General features: G+C 48.3%; 1 protein-coding gene across 13 annotated transcripts in view; it reads left to right on the top strand.

Annotated features, from left to right (window-relative positions):
* cacna1ab (calcium channel, voltage-dependent, P/Q type, alpha 1A subunit, b) overlaps positions 1–15000 on the top strand; it is a gene marked incomplete at its 5' end in the record, with an annotated part of 63461 nt that overhangs the window by 25048 nt on the left and 23413 nt on the right. For 10 of the 13 annotated variants that reach the window (XM_030351857.1, XM_030351863.1, XM_030351856.1 and 7 more), the window contains 6 exon segments: positions 3579–3695; positions 4611–4676; positions 4898–4995; positions 6938–7088; positions 7299–7426; positions 8172–8268. In XM_030351857.1, the coding sequence (XP_030207717.1) occupies positions 3579–3695; positions 4611–4676; positions 4898–4995; positions 6938–7088; positions 7299–7426; positions 8172–8268 (657 nt within the window). 13 annotated transcript variants of the gene reach the window in all.

Below are 15000 nucleotides of genomic sequence, written 5' to 3'. Positions count from 1 at the left end.
ATGATGTACTCTTCCTCTCCTATCTCTCTCTACATGCCTTCTTCACCTCTACTTTCTACTCTGTTGGCTCCCTCACCCCCCCCCCTCACCCTCCCTTACCCTCCTTACTTCTTGTGTGATAAACAAACAAAAAACAAATCCATCCAATCAAAATGCACTATGAAACCCTTCTTCATCGTGTCCTTCATCCGTGATGCTGTTTGGTGTTGGTGCTGTGGTGATGATGATGATAATGATGATGATGATGACGACGACGATGGTGGTGGTGGTGGTGGTGGTGGTGGTGGTGGTGGTGGTGGCCTATGAACCCCACCGACAACATCAACCGACCCCCCCCCCCCCATCCCCCATCCCTTGTCAAAACAAACAAACCAAAAAACTAAAAACAACCAATCTGACTAATCTTTACCCCTCCCACACTGTGCCGCAAAATAAATCATACATCCTTCTACATCTCCGCACAATGTAGAATCTGGTTGGTTTGTAATTTATATCTCAAAGCTTTCTGCTGTGCATCGTCATTGGTCAATGCATAAACCCCTCCCCTTCCCCTCCCCCTCTCCCACATCTTGCCCAGCCCTGCCCTTCAGTGCCCTCCCCCCCCTCCCATTGCTTTGCATGTGCTGCAAGGGGAGGGGCCTGGAAGCCTTCTGAGTCGTCCCCCACTCAAACACACCTCTTCAAATATTCACAACACTGCACACACGATAGCAGCAAGAGACCCCACGGTGCTTTGGACCACAAACTACTCCAGTGTTGCTTGTAGGATGTACAATATTCTATAGTCTTCTCATTTTGTCTTCACATTTAGGCCTCACATTTAGTCTTCACATTAAGTCTTGACAATTAATCCTCACTTTTAATCCTCCCATTTAGTCTTCACATTTAATCCTCCCATTTAGTTATCACATTTAGTCATCACATTTAGTCTTCACATTTAGTTATCACATTTAGTCATCACATTTAGTCTTCACATTTAGTTTTCACATTTAGTCATCACATTTAGTCGTCACATTTAGTCTTCACATTTAGTCCTCACAATTAGTCCTTAGATTTAGCCTTCACATTTAGACTTCACAATTAATCCTCACTTTTAATCCTCCCATTTAGTCCTCAAAATGAATCCTAACATTTAGTCCTCACATTTAATCCTCCCATTTAGTCCTCAATTGTAAGCGCAATTCCTTCTTTACTCCACCATTGTGCCATACGCAGAATTTGATCCAAAGAGCCCCTATTTATTGTCCGTCCAGATCTATATGGACATCGCCATGTGACACTTCACAAGCGGACGGATATTGAAATGGCTTACAATGATGCCATCAAATAGGGGCCCCTTGGTGCAATGCTCTCGCAGTGTGTGACTACATGGAGTCAGAAGTGATTCTCTGGGAATCTGCTTCTGCATACATTGCCAAACTGTGCTACAGATAACACAGACACACATACACACTAACGCACACACAGACATCTTTAACACCTCCCCTATCATCGCCGTAGATGCAGGAGGTGCATGTGACAGCAGCAGGTGACCTGTGTGTTGGACATGCGCGTGGGGCCCGGGGGTGTGTGTGATGTGCATGGCCCCCCCGGGTCTGCATGGACGCTATGCAGACATGTGTTGGTGCTCTCAGCCGCGGCCCGGCTGCCTGGTACTGTCCATCCGCTGCCCAGTCCTCGCTCCTGATCCTTCATCTCCTCCTCCCCTGACCCCCCCCCCACCTTCCTCATCCTGTTCCTCATCATCCGCCTCTTCCTCCTCCTCTTCATCACTCCTCCTCCTCCTCTTCCTCCTCCTCGCTCCTCTTCATAGCTCCTGTGCTCCACTTGTCAACCACAGAACCGCGGCAGAGATCAGAGAGAGAGTCCAGCTATTGGCCCTGGAGATAGAGAGACATAAATAGAGAGAGAGAGAAAGAAGGAGAGACAGAGGGATAGAGAGAAACATGCATAAAGAGAGATGCATAACGGTATAGAACAGAGGTTTGAATCAATTCACCAGCCTAGGAGTGCGTGTGTGTGTGTGTGTGTGTGTGTGTGTGTGTGTGTGTGTGTGTGTGTGTGTGTGTGTGTGTGTGTGTGTGTGTGTGTGTGTGTGTGTGTGTGTGTGTTGTGCGTGTGTGTGTGTGTGTGCATGCGGGTGTGCTTGTGTGCGTCCGTGTGTGTGTGTGTGTGTGTGTCCGTGCGTGTGTGCCTGGGTGCATATATGTGTGTGTGTGTGTGATCGTGAGCGTGAATGTATGTCAGCAGGGTGTCGAGGGGCCTGTGGTTGACAGGTTTGGTGCAGTGTACTCCATTACCTCTCTCGGCTGCCCCCCCCCCCCCCCCCCCCTCCCCCCTTCCCCCACACTCCTTCCCTATCCCAGATATCAGTGCATTTGGTTCCCTTAAAATAAAACAAATGGTTTACCAGATTGGATGATGACCTGTAGATGATTTAAAATGTAGCTTTGTCTCGTTTTACTTTCTCTCTTCCTACTGTCTTCTCCTCTCTCTGTCTCTCTCTCTCTTTCTCTCCCTCTGTATATCTCCCTCCCTCTCCCCCCTGCATTTACTTTGTGACTGTCTTTTTTGTTTCTCTGTGTCCAATTAACAATGCGTTAAGAATTTGGTATTCTTTGTTAATTTGGGTTGTCCCAGCCTCTCTCTCTCTCTCTCTCTCTCTCTCTCTCTCTCTCTCTCTCTCTCTCTCTCTCTCTCTCTCTCTCTCTCTCTCTCTCTCTCTCTCTCTCTCTCTCTGTCTCTGTCTCTGTCTCTCTCTCTCTCTGCCTGTCTCTTTAGCTCTGTGTTTCTCTCTATTTCTCACTACCTTGTGATTTTGGTTTTCGGTTAGAGTGTGTGTGTTATGTTTAGGTAAGGGTGTGTGTGTGTGTGTGTGTGTGTGTGTGTGTGTGTGTGTGTGTGTGTGTGTGTGTGTGTGTGTGTGTGTGTGTATGTGTGTGTGTGTGTGTGTGTGTGTGTGTGTGTGTATACGTTATGTTGAGGTTAGGGACGGTTGGTGTGTTGTGTTAGGGAGTGTGGTTTTCTGTATTTGGTTGTTGTGTTGAGGTTAGAAAGTGTGTGACTTGGTGTGTTGAATTGAGGTTAGAGATGGTGTTTGTTAGTGTGTTGGGTTGTCTTGAGTTTATGGAGTGTGTGTGTGTTGTGTGGAGGTTATTGTGTGTGTGTGTGTGTGTGTGTGTGTGTGTGTGTGTGTGTGTGTGTGTGTGTGTGTGTGTGTGTGTGTGTGTGTGTGTGTGTGTGTGTGTGTGTGTGTGTGTGTGTGTGTGTGTGTTGTATCGAGGTTAGGGAGTGTGTGTGTTGTTTTGAGGTTAGGGAGTGTGTGTGTGTGTGTGTGTGTGTGTGTGTGTGTGTGTGTGTGTGTGTGTGTGTGTGTGTGTGTGTGTGTGTGTGTGTGTGTTGTGTTGAGGTTAGGGTGTGTGTTGTGATGAGGTTAGTGTGTGTTGGGTTGAGGTTAGTGTGTGTGTGTGTGTGCGTGTGTGTGACCGCGTGTGTGTGTGTGTTGTGATGAGGTCAGGCAGCGCGTGGACTGTGCGCTCCATTCGGTGGGTGATATGTGCGTGTGGGTTGTGTTCCAGAACAACTTCATCAACCTGAGCTTCCTGAGGCTGTTCCGAGCAGCACGTCTCATCAAGCTTCTCAGACAGGGGGAGACCATACGGATCCTTCTGTGGACCTTCGTCCAGTCCTTCAAGGTACTGATGGGGCCGGACGCCTGGCCGTCACTGTGGTCCCCCACAGCCTCAGCATCCACACACGACTCCTCATCTCAGCGAGTGTTGAGCTGTCTGTTCTTGCCGTCGCCGTGAAGCCCACAGCCCACGGCCCACGGCTGTGTCGGGGACAGACGCGGGTTAATGCTGTTGAATGTTCTGTTCTGAAATAGACTGCAGTCCTATTTGAAGCGAGCGGAACACAAAGACAGCCCACGCTCCACTCGGGCTCCTGTGTGCTCTGCTCTGTTAAAACAATGCGATTACACTTCTTGTTTGTGTGCCTACTACAAGTAGGAGAGCGATATTTGCTCTCGGGCTTAAAAGTGACGTCCTTCTAATACAGACTTGACATGAGTCATCGTTTCGCCTGGTGTTCGGTCGAAGGCGAGTGGAGTCTGTTATGTGGGCCTGCTTATGCAACAGCTCCTAAGCCTCCTAAAGGACTCGGAAAAACTCCCCGAACCCGGAGGGAAGGAACCGTGAGGAGAAAAACAGAGAGGGATCCCTCCTTCCAAGGGTGGTTATAAACCTTGAGAAGGAACACCTTCCTTCTACACAGTTCTTCTAGGTATGGTTAGAAACCTTTAGAAGGAATAGCGGTCTTCCAGGGACTTAGTGGACTTTTGTTATTAACGGTAGCAACAAAAAAAGCAGTATGTTCCTATATTGTCAGGGCAAACAACAATCAATATTTCAATAAGAATATCCGTAAATATGTTGTAAAATATATACAAGTAATTGGAGCAAATGTATGATGCTCTGTTTTTCACACATACGGTCTTGAAAGAAGTCCCACACGTGTTAGCCCCTGGCTGACGTGAGGTCCTCATTGTGTGTCCTCAAGAGGACGGGAAGGCAAACACACTTTCACACACTGGTGTTGCCCCCCCCCAGGCGCTGCCCTACGTGTGTCTGCTGATCGCCATGCTCTTCTTCATATACGCCATCATCGGCATGCAGGTGAGTGCCGCCGCCGCCGCCGCCAAAAGGTCTTGGTTAGCATGACGATGAGGATCATGATGATGAAGGTGATGGTGAAAAAGTCCTGTTTTCATCCACCAAACAAATGTGTGTGTGTGTGTGTGTGTGTGTGTGTGTGTGTGTGTGTGTGTGTGTGTGTGTGTGTGTGTGTGTGTGTGTGTGTGTGTGTGTGTGTGTGTGTGTGTGTGTGTTTGGTTCAGTTGTTTGGTAATCTCGCCCTGGAAGCGGTGGGGGAGGGGGCCGTCAACGAGCACAACAACTTTAGGACCTTCATCATGGCTCTGATGCTGCTGTTCAGGTCAGACTCTCTTTCTCTCTCCGGGCCCTATCTTGCACCCAGCGCAATTTACTTTCGACACAGACGCATGTATCCTTGCTAGTTGCACCCGGCGCAAAGCTGATTTCCCCCCCCAGCAAATTTGCGTCACTACACTTGCGCCCTGAGTGGCGTGTTGGCGCAAAGTAGAGGCGTGTTCCGGCGCAAATGATACATGGTTCTATCTTACAGATCGACTTTGCAATTGCACCACTGAGTGAAAAAATCCTGGTTTAAGTGCCCTAGCTGATAGCGCAGTTGGTGTTGCTATTTTGAGGTGCCTAGGCAGGTCTGTAACATAAGCTTACACACACGTAGGCTATACACAGCACAAACATGCAAACAATTAGCCTAATTTAAATATTATGATGTCAAAGATGTTCATATGTGTGAAACTGCATCATAATAGCATGTGGATTGTTTTAGGGGCTGCATGAATGAAGACTATAGTAGGCTATGTCATGCGATAAAATAATAATAATAACAATAATAAACTCGAGCAGAGTATATCCTAACCTTCCAAAACAAAATCTTGTTTTAGGGTAAATGATAACGTTGGTTAAATTATTTGGGAAAGAACAGCTGATGCAGCGGTAATAAGTTGTACTTTTAAATCAATGCATCTGCAAACACTGTACAGAAAACACATATTTTCTTGACACAGGCATCGTGTACAAGCCCATAACTTTTAGGATTGATGAGTATTTGATCGTGAGGAAACAGAGTTTTACCACGAGTGAGTGTTAAAAAGAATGAATGGATGAGGGCGATGCTTGCCGCTCGTGTGTCTGTTTAAACACATGCAAACTAAACACGTAAGCTAACGCATAATACAGTCCGTGGCAATGTGTATTAACGGGGGCACACATGCATATTATGAACACAAGTTGATAATGATGATGTATACAATGCTGGTAAGAAACAATGTTTGTTAATGTATTGCCGCATATCATTAAATAGACCCACAGTTGCGGCCACAGGACTGCATATAATATGTATATGTGTTAAGTTCTGTTTGCCAAAATGTACATGACAACTCAGTATTTTTGAACATTTGGACATAAACTGAGCCATTTGAAGTTAAAAATGCATGTGGTCATGCATCTGTTTCAGGGGAGACGCACTGTCAAAATATCAACTTGTCAGTTTCAAATGCGCTCATGGCTCTTAAAGGGGATGGGAGATGGCACTCTTATTGGGTTATTGCATGTTACGCCCAAAACACACCTACCGGTATTCAGACCAACCCATTTTAGATTTGCGTTGGGCGCAAGTGTCATTTATTCACCGGTATAATAGCAACAGCACCAGAGACCCGCAAACTACTTCCGTTTTGCATTTCTCACTTACGTTTCAGACTGTTAAAATAGGGCCCTCTGTCTTTTTCTCTCTCTCTCTCTGTCTCTCTCTCTGTCTCTCTCTCTGTCTCTCTCTCTCTGTCTCTCTCTCTGTCTCTTTCTCTCTCCCTCTCTATATGTCTGTCTCTCCCTCTCTCCCTCTCTGTCTCTCTCTCTGTCGCTTGTCTCTTTCTCTTTGTCTCCCCGACTCTTTGTCTCTCTCTTTGTCTCTGTCTCTCTCTCTGTCTCTCTCGCTCAATTAAATATAATTATAATGATGTGTATAAATATGTATAATTGTGTGTGTGTGTGTGTGTGTGTGTGTGTGTGTGTGTGTGTGTGTGTGTGTGTGTGTGTGTGTGTGTGTGTGTGTGTGTGTGTGTGTGTGTGTGTGTGTGTGATTTTGAGCCTTCATGTGCTTGTGTATGTGTATGGTTATGTGTCTGTGTTTGTGTACGTGTGTGTGTGTGTGTGTGTGTGTGTGTGTGTGTGTGTGTGTGTGTGTGTGTGTGTGTGTGTGTGTGTGTGTGTGTGTGTGTGTGTGTGTGTGTGTGTGTGTGTGTGTGTGTGTGTGTGTGTGTGTGTAGGAGTGCGACGGGCGAGGCGTGGCATGAGATCATGTTGGCCTGTCTCGGGGGGAAGGAGTGTGACAAGCTGTCTGGGAACCCTGAGCCAGAGTGCGGCAGCACCTTCGCCTACACCTACTTCGTCTCCTTCATCTTCCTCTGCTCCTTCCTGGTGAGACTACCTGCTTCCTACTCATCCCTGTTTTTTCAAACGTGAAATTGAATTCACGTTTGAAATTGATTGATTTCAATTTCAGAATTTGACTGTGAGTGACATTGCAGTGATTTATATTTGAGATTTGGACTGAAAGGTAAGAATTAGCAGTGTGTGCATGGCCTCCCAGAGCCTTGTGTTTGAGTGGGAGCTCTGTGCTGGGTGCAGATGCTGAACCTGTTTGTGGCCGTCATCATGGACAACTTTGAGTACCTGACACGGGACTCGTCCATCCTGGGGCCGCATCACTTGGACGAGTATGTAAGAATATGGGCTGAATACGACCCTGCAGCCTGGTGAGTAAAGAATGCACCAGCACACACACACACCGACACACACACACAGACACAAACACAAACACACACACACACACACCCACTAAGATGCTCACATACTCTTCTTCTGCAGAACTTTCCCCACGCAACACTAGAACTGTAAGGATGTTAACTGTGTGGAATGTAAAATACAATCTAAGCCTAGAACTTCTATCCTGTTCAAAACAACAGACCGCTGCTGTGGTGTGTTTCACTCTATCTATCTATCTATCTATTTATCACTCTCTACCTCTCGGCCTCTCTTTCTTCCATCTTAAATAATCTGTGCATATTGTCTGTGCCGGAGTGTACGTGTGTGTGATTCTGGATGTTCACCCTCTCTCTTCTTTCTCTTTATCTCTCTGTCCTACTCCCACTTCCCCTTTCTCCCCACCACTCTCTCTCTCTCTCTTCCTCTCTCGCTCTCGCGCTTGCTCTCTCACTCTCGCTCTCACTATCTTGTGTGTGTGTGTGTGTGTGTGTGTGTGTGTGTGTGTGTGTGTGTGTGTGTGTGTGTGTGTGTGTGTGTGTGTGTGTGTGTGTGTGTGTGTGTGTGTGCGTGTGTGTGCAAGCCTGTGTGTGTGTGTGTGTGTGTGTGTGTGTGTGTGTGTGTGTGTGTGTGTGTGTGTGTGTGTGTGTGTGTGTGTGTGTGTGTGTGTGTGTGTGTGCGTGCCTGTTGCTGCTGCCTCACACCCTAACCTCCTAACCTCCTGTATCTCTCTTGCAGCGGGCGCATACATTATAAGGATATGTACAGTTTATTACGGGTTATCTCCCCTCCCCTGGGCCTTGGCAAGAAATGCCCACATAGGGTGGCCTGCAAGGTTTGGAACACAGCCTTCAACGCAACCACCTGCTCGCCTCTTAGACACTGCCATGAATGTCTCCCTTCTGCACACACTTTGAATCAACGTTGTTCTCGCATCGGGTTGCTTTTGGGTTTGGTTTCTGAGTAGCACTGTCATCACCTTTTGTGTTGGGTAACCTCATTCCATCCTTAGAGAGCTGTTTGACTTGGGTGTTCTACTGTCAATGCATTCTGATATGAGAATGAGAATGTTTGGGACAATGCAGAAATGTGCAGAGTTAAAATGCAAACGCTCTTGTGTATGCCCTCTCTCACACACACACACACACACACACACACACACACACACACACACACACACACACACACACACACACACATGCGAATGCACACACATGCCTGTAGTGGTGTGTGTTTGGAGCATGAAAATAGTGTGCACCGCACTCGCCATTGCACCGCTCACGCTGGGCGCTAGGGCACGCGCAGACCCCCTCACCTGTCCCCAGGGTACACCCTCCCAGAGGCTATAGTCGTGTGGTCTAGTCATGTGCATTGTTCTAGTATGGGCTGGGTGGGACGGGGGGCGGGGATCAGGGGATGGGAGGGTTGTTCATGATCATGTATGGGATAGGGGCATACACAAAGACATTTTGGCCCAGATTCTGGTCCATCACTGCTAGCATGCTAATTGCTCGGTGGCTAGATGCTAACGGTAGCTAACAGGGTTACCTAAAGGGGACCTTAGAGGAGACCCTGATGTCATTAGCCTCTGGACCACTGTCTTATACGTCCGTTTCCTAAACCAGGACTCTTCATTGAATTAATTAGCCAACCTTGATATAATTATCTACTTAAGGAGGCCGAGGAGGACGCATCAGCCCTCCACGGTGGTTGTTAGTTCCTGGAGGCTCTTATGGTGGCCAGCCATTGAGATGAGAGCCATTCTCTGGTTCTGAATTACAAGATAAGGATATAGTTCGGGTCTGGTTCACCATAAAAACCCTTAATATTTCCATCTGGGATGATTAAAGAACATCCCATTTTATCTTATTCACTTAAAGAGAATGAGATGAGATGGCGTTAATAAAGTACATTCTATCGTATCCTATGTACTTTAAGTGGTGTTGCAAGTCATGACTGGACATGGCCCAACTCTCTTTGTGTATGGCTACGGTGTTGAGTTGGGAGTTAATGTTTTGTGAGCGCCTGTGTCTGAAAGCATGAAGGATGACGATGATGATGAGAAAATGAATGATTGAGTGAATGGATGGCTAGATGAATGAAAAATTTAAAGCATGAATATGTGAAGTAAGGGGAAGGGAAATGGGGATAAGCTGGGGTTTGTACACTGACCACTTCTCTGTTTTAGCCATTGGACATTGAAAAAACATTACACTAGCCTAGCCTATCCTAGCCTAGCCTAATTTGCCTTGTTCATTTTGTTTAAAGCATCAGTCTGCAATGGTTCCCCCACTTTCCTCCATTTGGACCGCACCAATAAGCGTGCCAAGGGTCTTTGTGGGTGGGCTTTAGTTGTCCAGCAATGTGTTGGAATTTGCAACTTCTCCCAACCACTTCTTTGGTCCACCCTTTGTGAACCTGTTGTCTACACAATTTGGCTTTGCAAATATGTACAAGACAACAAGTTAATGATAATCCCTGGCAGATATTCAGATTGGTTGATTATTGACACTTTTTGGTTATATTATATTGACTAGTAGGTCTAAATCAACGCCCCATAGACAGACATTTCAGACGGAAGAGTCGCAAAGTGAACACAAGGCAAATCAGGCACACTAGTTTGTGTTGCACTTATGCTAACAATTTGAGCAACTAGCTCTGGACCCTAGCGACCCAGGGCGGCTAATCGATCAGTGCTGTTAGCGAGGTGGATCACTGTCATGGACCTGCATTGACCTTTGACCTGCATTCATGTGTCACTGAGCTGTCCCGCAGCCCTCTGCCCGTTCTATACGGGCGCGAAAGAAGGGATACAACTAGAGCCTGAATCAACCCTTCCGCCCCTCGCATAGAACGTCCTAACAATAACTAACGAACTAAAACGTACGCCCGGCCTCGTCCAATTCCCCCAAAAACCCTCCCTACTACTACTCTTCTCTCCCCCTTTCTCCTCCTCTCCTCTCCTCTCCTCTCCTCTCTCCCTATCCTCTCCCCTCCTCTCTTCCTCTCCTCTCTGCCTCTCCTCTCCTATCGTCTCTTCCTCTCCTCTCCCCTCTCCTCTCTTCCCCTTCTATCCAATCCTCTCACCTCTCCTTCTCTCCCCCTCTCCACTCCTCTCCTCTCCTCTCCTCTCCGCTGCCCTTCTGTTTCCTCCTCCTTTCCTTTCATCTCTTCCTCTCTCCTCTCCTCCTCACATTGAACAACGTACCAGAGTAGAACCACAGAAGACGCTCCCTCTCTCTCTATATATATATCACCTCTCTCTCTCTCTCTCTCTCGCTCACCACGCGTGTTCGCGGCTACAGAACAATAACCTGTGTGTATTTGTCCCCCCCCCCTCCCCTCCTTCTTTCCTTCTGTTACCTCCTCCTGTCGTCCTCTCCTCGACACACCTCCTCCGTCTCTCTCCCCCCTCCCCCGCATTGTGTTTGCTTTCGTTTCCTTGTTGTCCTCTGTTGTGGATGCGTGGCGGCGGTCGTGGTGGTGGTGGTCGCGGTGGTGTGTGTGTGTGTGTGTGTGTGTTTGTGTGTTTGCGTGTGCCTGTGTGTGTGTGTGTGTGTCTGTGTGGATGAGTATGTGTGTAAGTATGCGCGTGCGTGTGTGTGTGTGTGTGTGTGTGTGTGTGTGTGTGTGTGTGTGTGTGTGTGTGTGTGTGTGTGTGTGTGTGTGTGTGTGTGTGTGTGGATGTGTGCCTGTGCTTGTGTGTGTGTGTGTGTGTGTGTATATGTGTGTGCGTGTGAATGTGCATGCGTGTGCATGGTGCGTGAATGGTGCGTGCGACCACCCCAGCGGCAGGATCACTTATACAGACATGTATCAGATGCTAAGACACATGTGTCCACCTCTTGGCCTCGGGAAGAGGTGTCCAGCGCGGGTGGCCTATAAGGTAGACCCCCCCCCCCCAAACCCTTCCTCCCTCTCTCTCCCTCCCTACCCCCTTCCTCACCTCACCTCCCTCCCCTCCCCCTCTCCCATCCCTCCCTTGTTCCTATGGTGACTCCTCCTCCCACCCACTCTTACCTCCCCTCCTCCCCTGCCCCACCACCCTCATCCCTTACCCGTGACCCCTCGAACCCCTTTCCCAGCGGTGTATACTCTCCCTCGTCGTGTGTGTGTGTGTGTGTGCGCGCGCGTGTGCGTGCGCGTGGTCGTGTGTGTTATTGGTTTTGTTCAGGTATTCTTCTTCCTCTTATTATTATTTTCCATGGTGGTGATTTGTCCGCTGAGTGCTGTTCCCTCCTTGCTGACCGACAAACCCGCGGGGTGGGGGGGCTTCTGTGGTGGAATGGAGTGATAGTGAAAGTGATAGTGGGGGTTCTTTGATTTGGTTTTTTTTCGTTCTCCCTGGTGGTTTTCCCCCGTGGTTCCCCGGGCTCCGGACAGCCAGTCCGCAGGGGTAAAGGAACGAGAGGAAGCTTTGCCAATTCCTCTGCAGCCCGCACGGACGCATACATGCACGCCCACCTGACCACACAGAGATACCAGAGATATAAAAGAATAAAGAAAGAAATTCCTTCATTTTAGGATGAACTTGGTGTTCATGACGTCCGCGATTAAGCAGTAAAAAAATATTGAAAAGATTGAGCTAATAGCTCAATTTAGCAGGGCTTTTTTTTATTTGAGGCGGGGAAGCAAATGGCTGTTGCTTTATGTAGACGACTTCGATTTGAGGTTGAGATTGTAAGTCATCATGCAACATTTTCATTGTATTTAGAGCATTAATTGCATATTTTCAAAAAAAACATCCTAAAAAGAAGAAATAGGTCCCATTTACCGTGCGTCACCTGTAAAAGATGACCCGTGGCTGAACCAAACCGCAACAGGTTAAATCTCTTGTATGTGAACACAGAACAAAGCATATTGAAACTGCAGAAGGGCAAGGGTTCCAATCCCGAGTCGACTAGTGCGGTGGATTGCTGACGATGCAGGTACAGAAGAAGTGGCAAGGAGGTGTGCATTCAGTCCTCTGGCTCCATTGCTTCTGTGGATGGCACACACACACACACACACACACACACACACACACACACACACACAAACACTCTGACATACACGCACACACACACACACACACACACATACGCATTCACACACAACCAACTCATGAACACACAAACAAGATGAGCCAACAAATTGGGCTAGGTGTAGCTGGGACTCTTCTAGGGCTTTTGGGAATTTTGGCTTTGTATCTTTTCTTCCTTGTGTTTTTCCACTTGATTCGGAGAGGAAAGATATTCTGAATTTTCTTTGACTCATACTATTCATTAGTATTTGGCGCTTTGGACCGATGATATCAAGACCTTGGTCAAGCGCCATGTCCTTCTGTTAACCTCCTCACCTCCTTACCTCACCTCCTCATATCCTCATGTCCTCACCTCGTCTCCTCCCACCTCATGTTTAGTCTCCTCCCACCTTACACTCCATCCCTATTGTCACTTAACACCACCTCCTCCTCCTCCTCCTCCTCCTCCCTCTCATCCGTGTCCATCTCAGATTCTCTCCAAATCCTGACTTGAATCAGTCTCTGTCCTCTTTCCTTCTCTCTTTTTCAGCCTCTCTTCGTCTTTCCATCCTCCCCCTGTGATTGAATGATGTCATTCTCATGCGAAATCCATGTAGCTCCACCTCCATCCATCTCTCCTCTCTGCACTGTCTCTCCTTGTCTACCTGTCCGTCCCTCTCCCTCTCTGCTGTCTCTGGTCTGTAACGTAAGCCCTCATCCGTCCATCCATCTGTCCATCCAACCCTCTGCCTGACCTCCACACTTGTTGAACCATCTCACATTCTCTGGGGTTTTTTTGGAGATGAGAAATAATACGCTTTCTTGTCTTCCGTGAGAGCGCCGAGAAGGCAAAGTCAGCTGTCTTGTTGCCTCGGAAACCTGAATCTGTTTAAATTCCCAAGCTCATGAGCTTTGACCTCTTGGAACGAGCGTTAGGGTTTGAGACCGGTCTGACAGCTCGTGTTTTCTCGGTGGTTTCTTTGACAGCGTTTCTTCGTCTGTGTCTTTGTTTTTTGTTGTGACACTTGTCTTGTCCTTTACCCCTTACCCCCCTCCCCCCGCTCTTTCTCACTCCCTCTTCTCTCTCTCTCTCTCTCTCCCCCTCCGTCTCTCTCTCTATTATCTCGCTCTGCCTCTTTCAGTATCAACACATGCCCCTTCCCACTACCTATAGTTCTTTTTTTCTTTCTTTTGGTGCTACTTCTGAAACTCTCATCAAATCGGGATTCTTCTTTGCAGTTGTCACGGCTCTATTTCTAATCTCACGAACCCTCCTCTTCATTATCTCACTTTTTTATCTGTAACACGTCATCTCATCTCTGAGTTTAGAACCACTAAGATCCACCTACTAACCGCTGTCCCCCATGGGCTCCTCCCATCCCTACCCACCCCCCCCCCCCCCCCCCCCCCCCTCCCCTTTTGGTCGGACGTAAGACAAAAGATAAACTCTGAATATGTCAATCATTTCTTTTTTAATCTCCTCTTTTATTTCTAGATTTTTTTGGGGGTTTTAAGCTGTATCTCCTTCCAGGAAATACCACACGGCTCGAATCCTTCAGCTCTTAATCATTAACCTGAATTAACCTGAATTAACCTGAATTCCCCGGAATTCACCTGAATTCACCGGAATTCACCTGAATGAACCCCATTCATGACGGAACCCCTTCAGCGTCGAGAGATCTGACCCTGATGAGCACACATCATGCAGTCCGAGGAGTACAATCTGACCTCATCTGAACTCACACAAAAAATAAAAAAAAAACACCAACAGCCACAAAGTAGAGCGAGAGACCACTCTCCAGAACACAGCCCAGCGATCCGCTCAATGGATCCTCCGTGGCTGTGCAGACTCCGCCCTGCGGACGCACGGCTGCTTGTATCGTGACACCATGGTCGGGATGAGGGCGTAGCTGGGCGGGTGGCGGGTGGAGGGGTCAGAACGGGAGTCAGGTGGGGTCGCATGCCGCATGCTCTGTGTCTCCTCAGGGGGCGTTGGGCGCTGAACATGCGGGCGGTGGGCCGGGGTGGGGGGGGGGGGTTGTTGTGCTGCATGCCTGCATGTGTTTCCTCGCACCCTCTGTTGCATGGCTACGATCTCCGTATCCCCTGCCCCGCCGGGGGCTGTTCATGTTGGCCAATGCCCTCCGCGCCTCCGCCTCCCCCCCCCCCCCCCCCCCCCCCCAGACCTGGCCTCTGGGCATGGCCAACATGGACACACACACCAGATACGTGACAAACACAGCAACATAACATACAAAGAGGCTCACTCACACACACACACATACACACATTATCGCCATCTTGAGATCGCCCATCTCTCGTCAGCAGGTGAAACCAATGGACACCCACTGAGGGATAGGGACAGCGAGCAGTCAGCCACAGGGTGCTGGCTTTGGTTTCCATCCCCCATTGGTCGTCCCCTGCTGCCATTGGTTGAACCTGCTGTCGTGACGGCCAGACAGAAACCTCCAGGCAGGCCGAGGGAGCTCCGTAGCGTCTATGTCTCCGATGATTATAGCAATAAAAATAATCATCGCAGTAATAATAAAGAAATTCCTAGTCCCT

Source organism: Gadus morhua, chromosome 3 (assembly GCF_902167405.1).
Source record: "Gadus morhua chromosome 3, gadMor3.0, whole genome shotgun sequence".
In the NCBI taxonomy this organism is placed as follows: domain Eukaryota; kingdom Metazoa; phylum Chordata; class Actinopteri; order Gadiformes; family Gadidae; genus Gadus; species Gadus morhua.
Note: the sequence above shows the minus strand (reverse complement) of the source record. Positions and strands in the feature narration are given on the sequence as shown.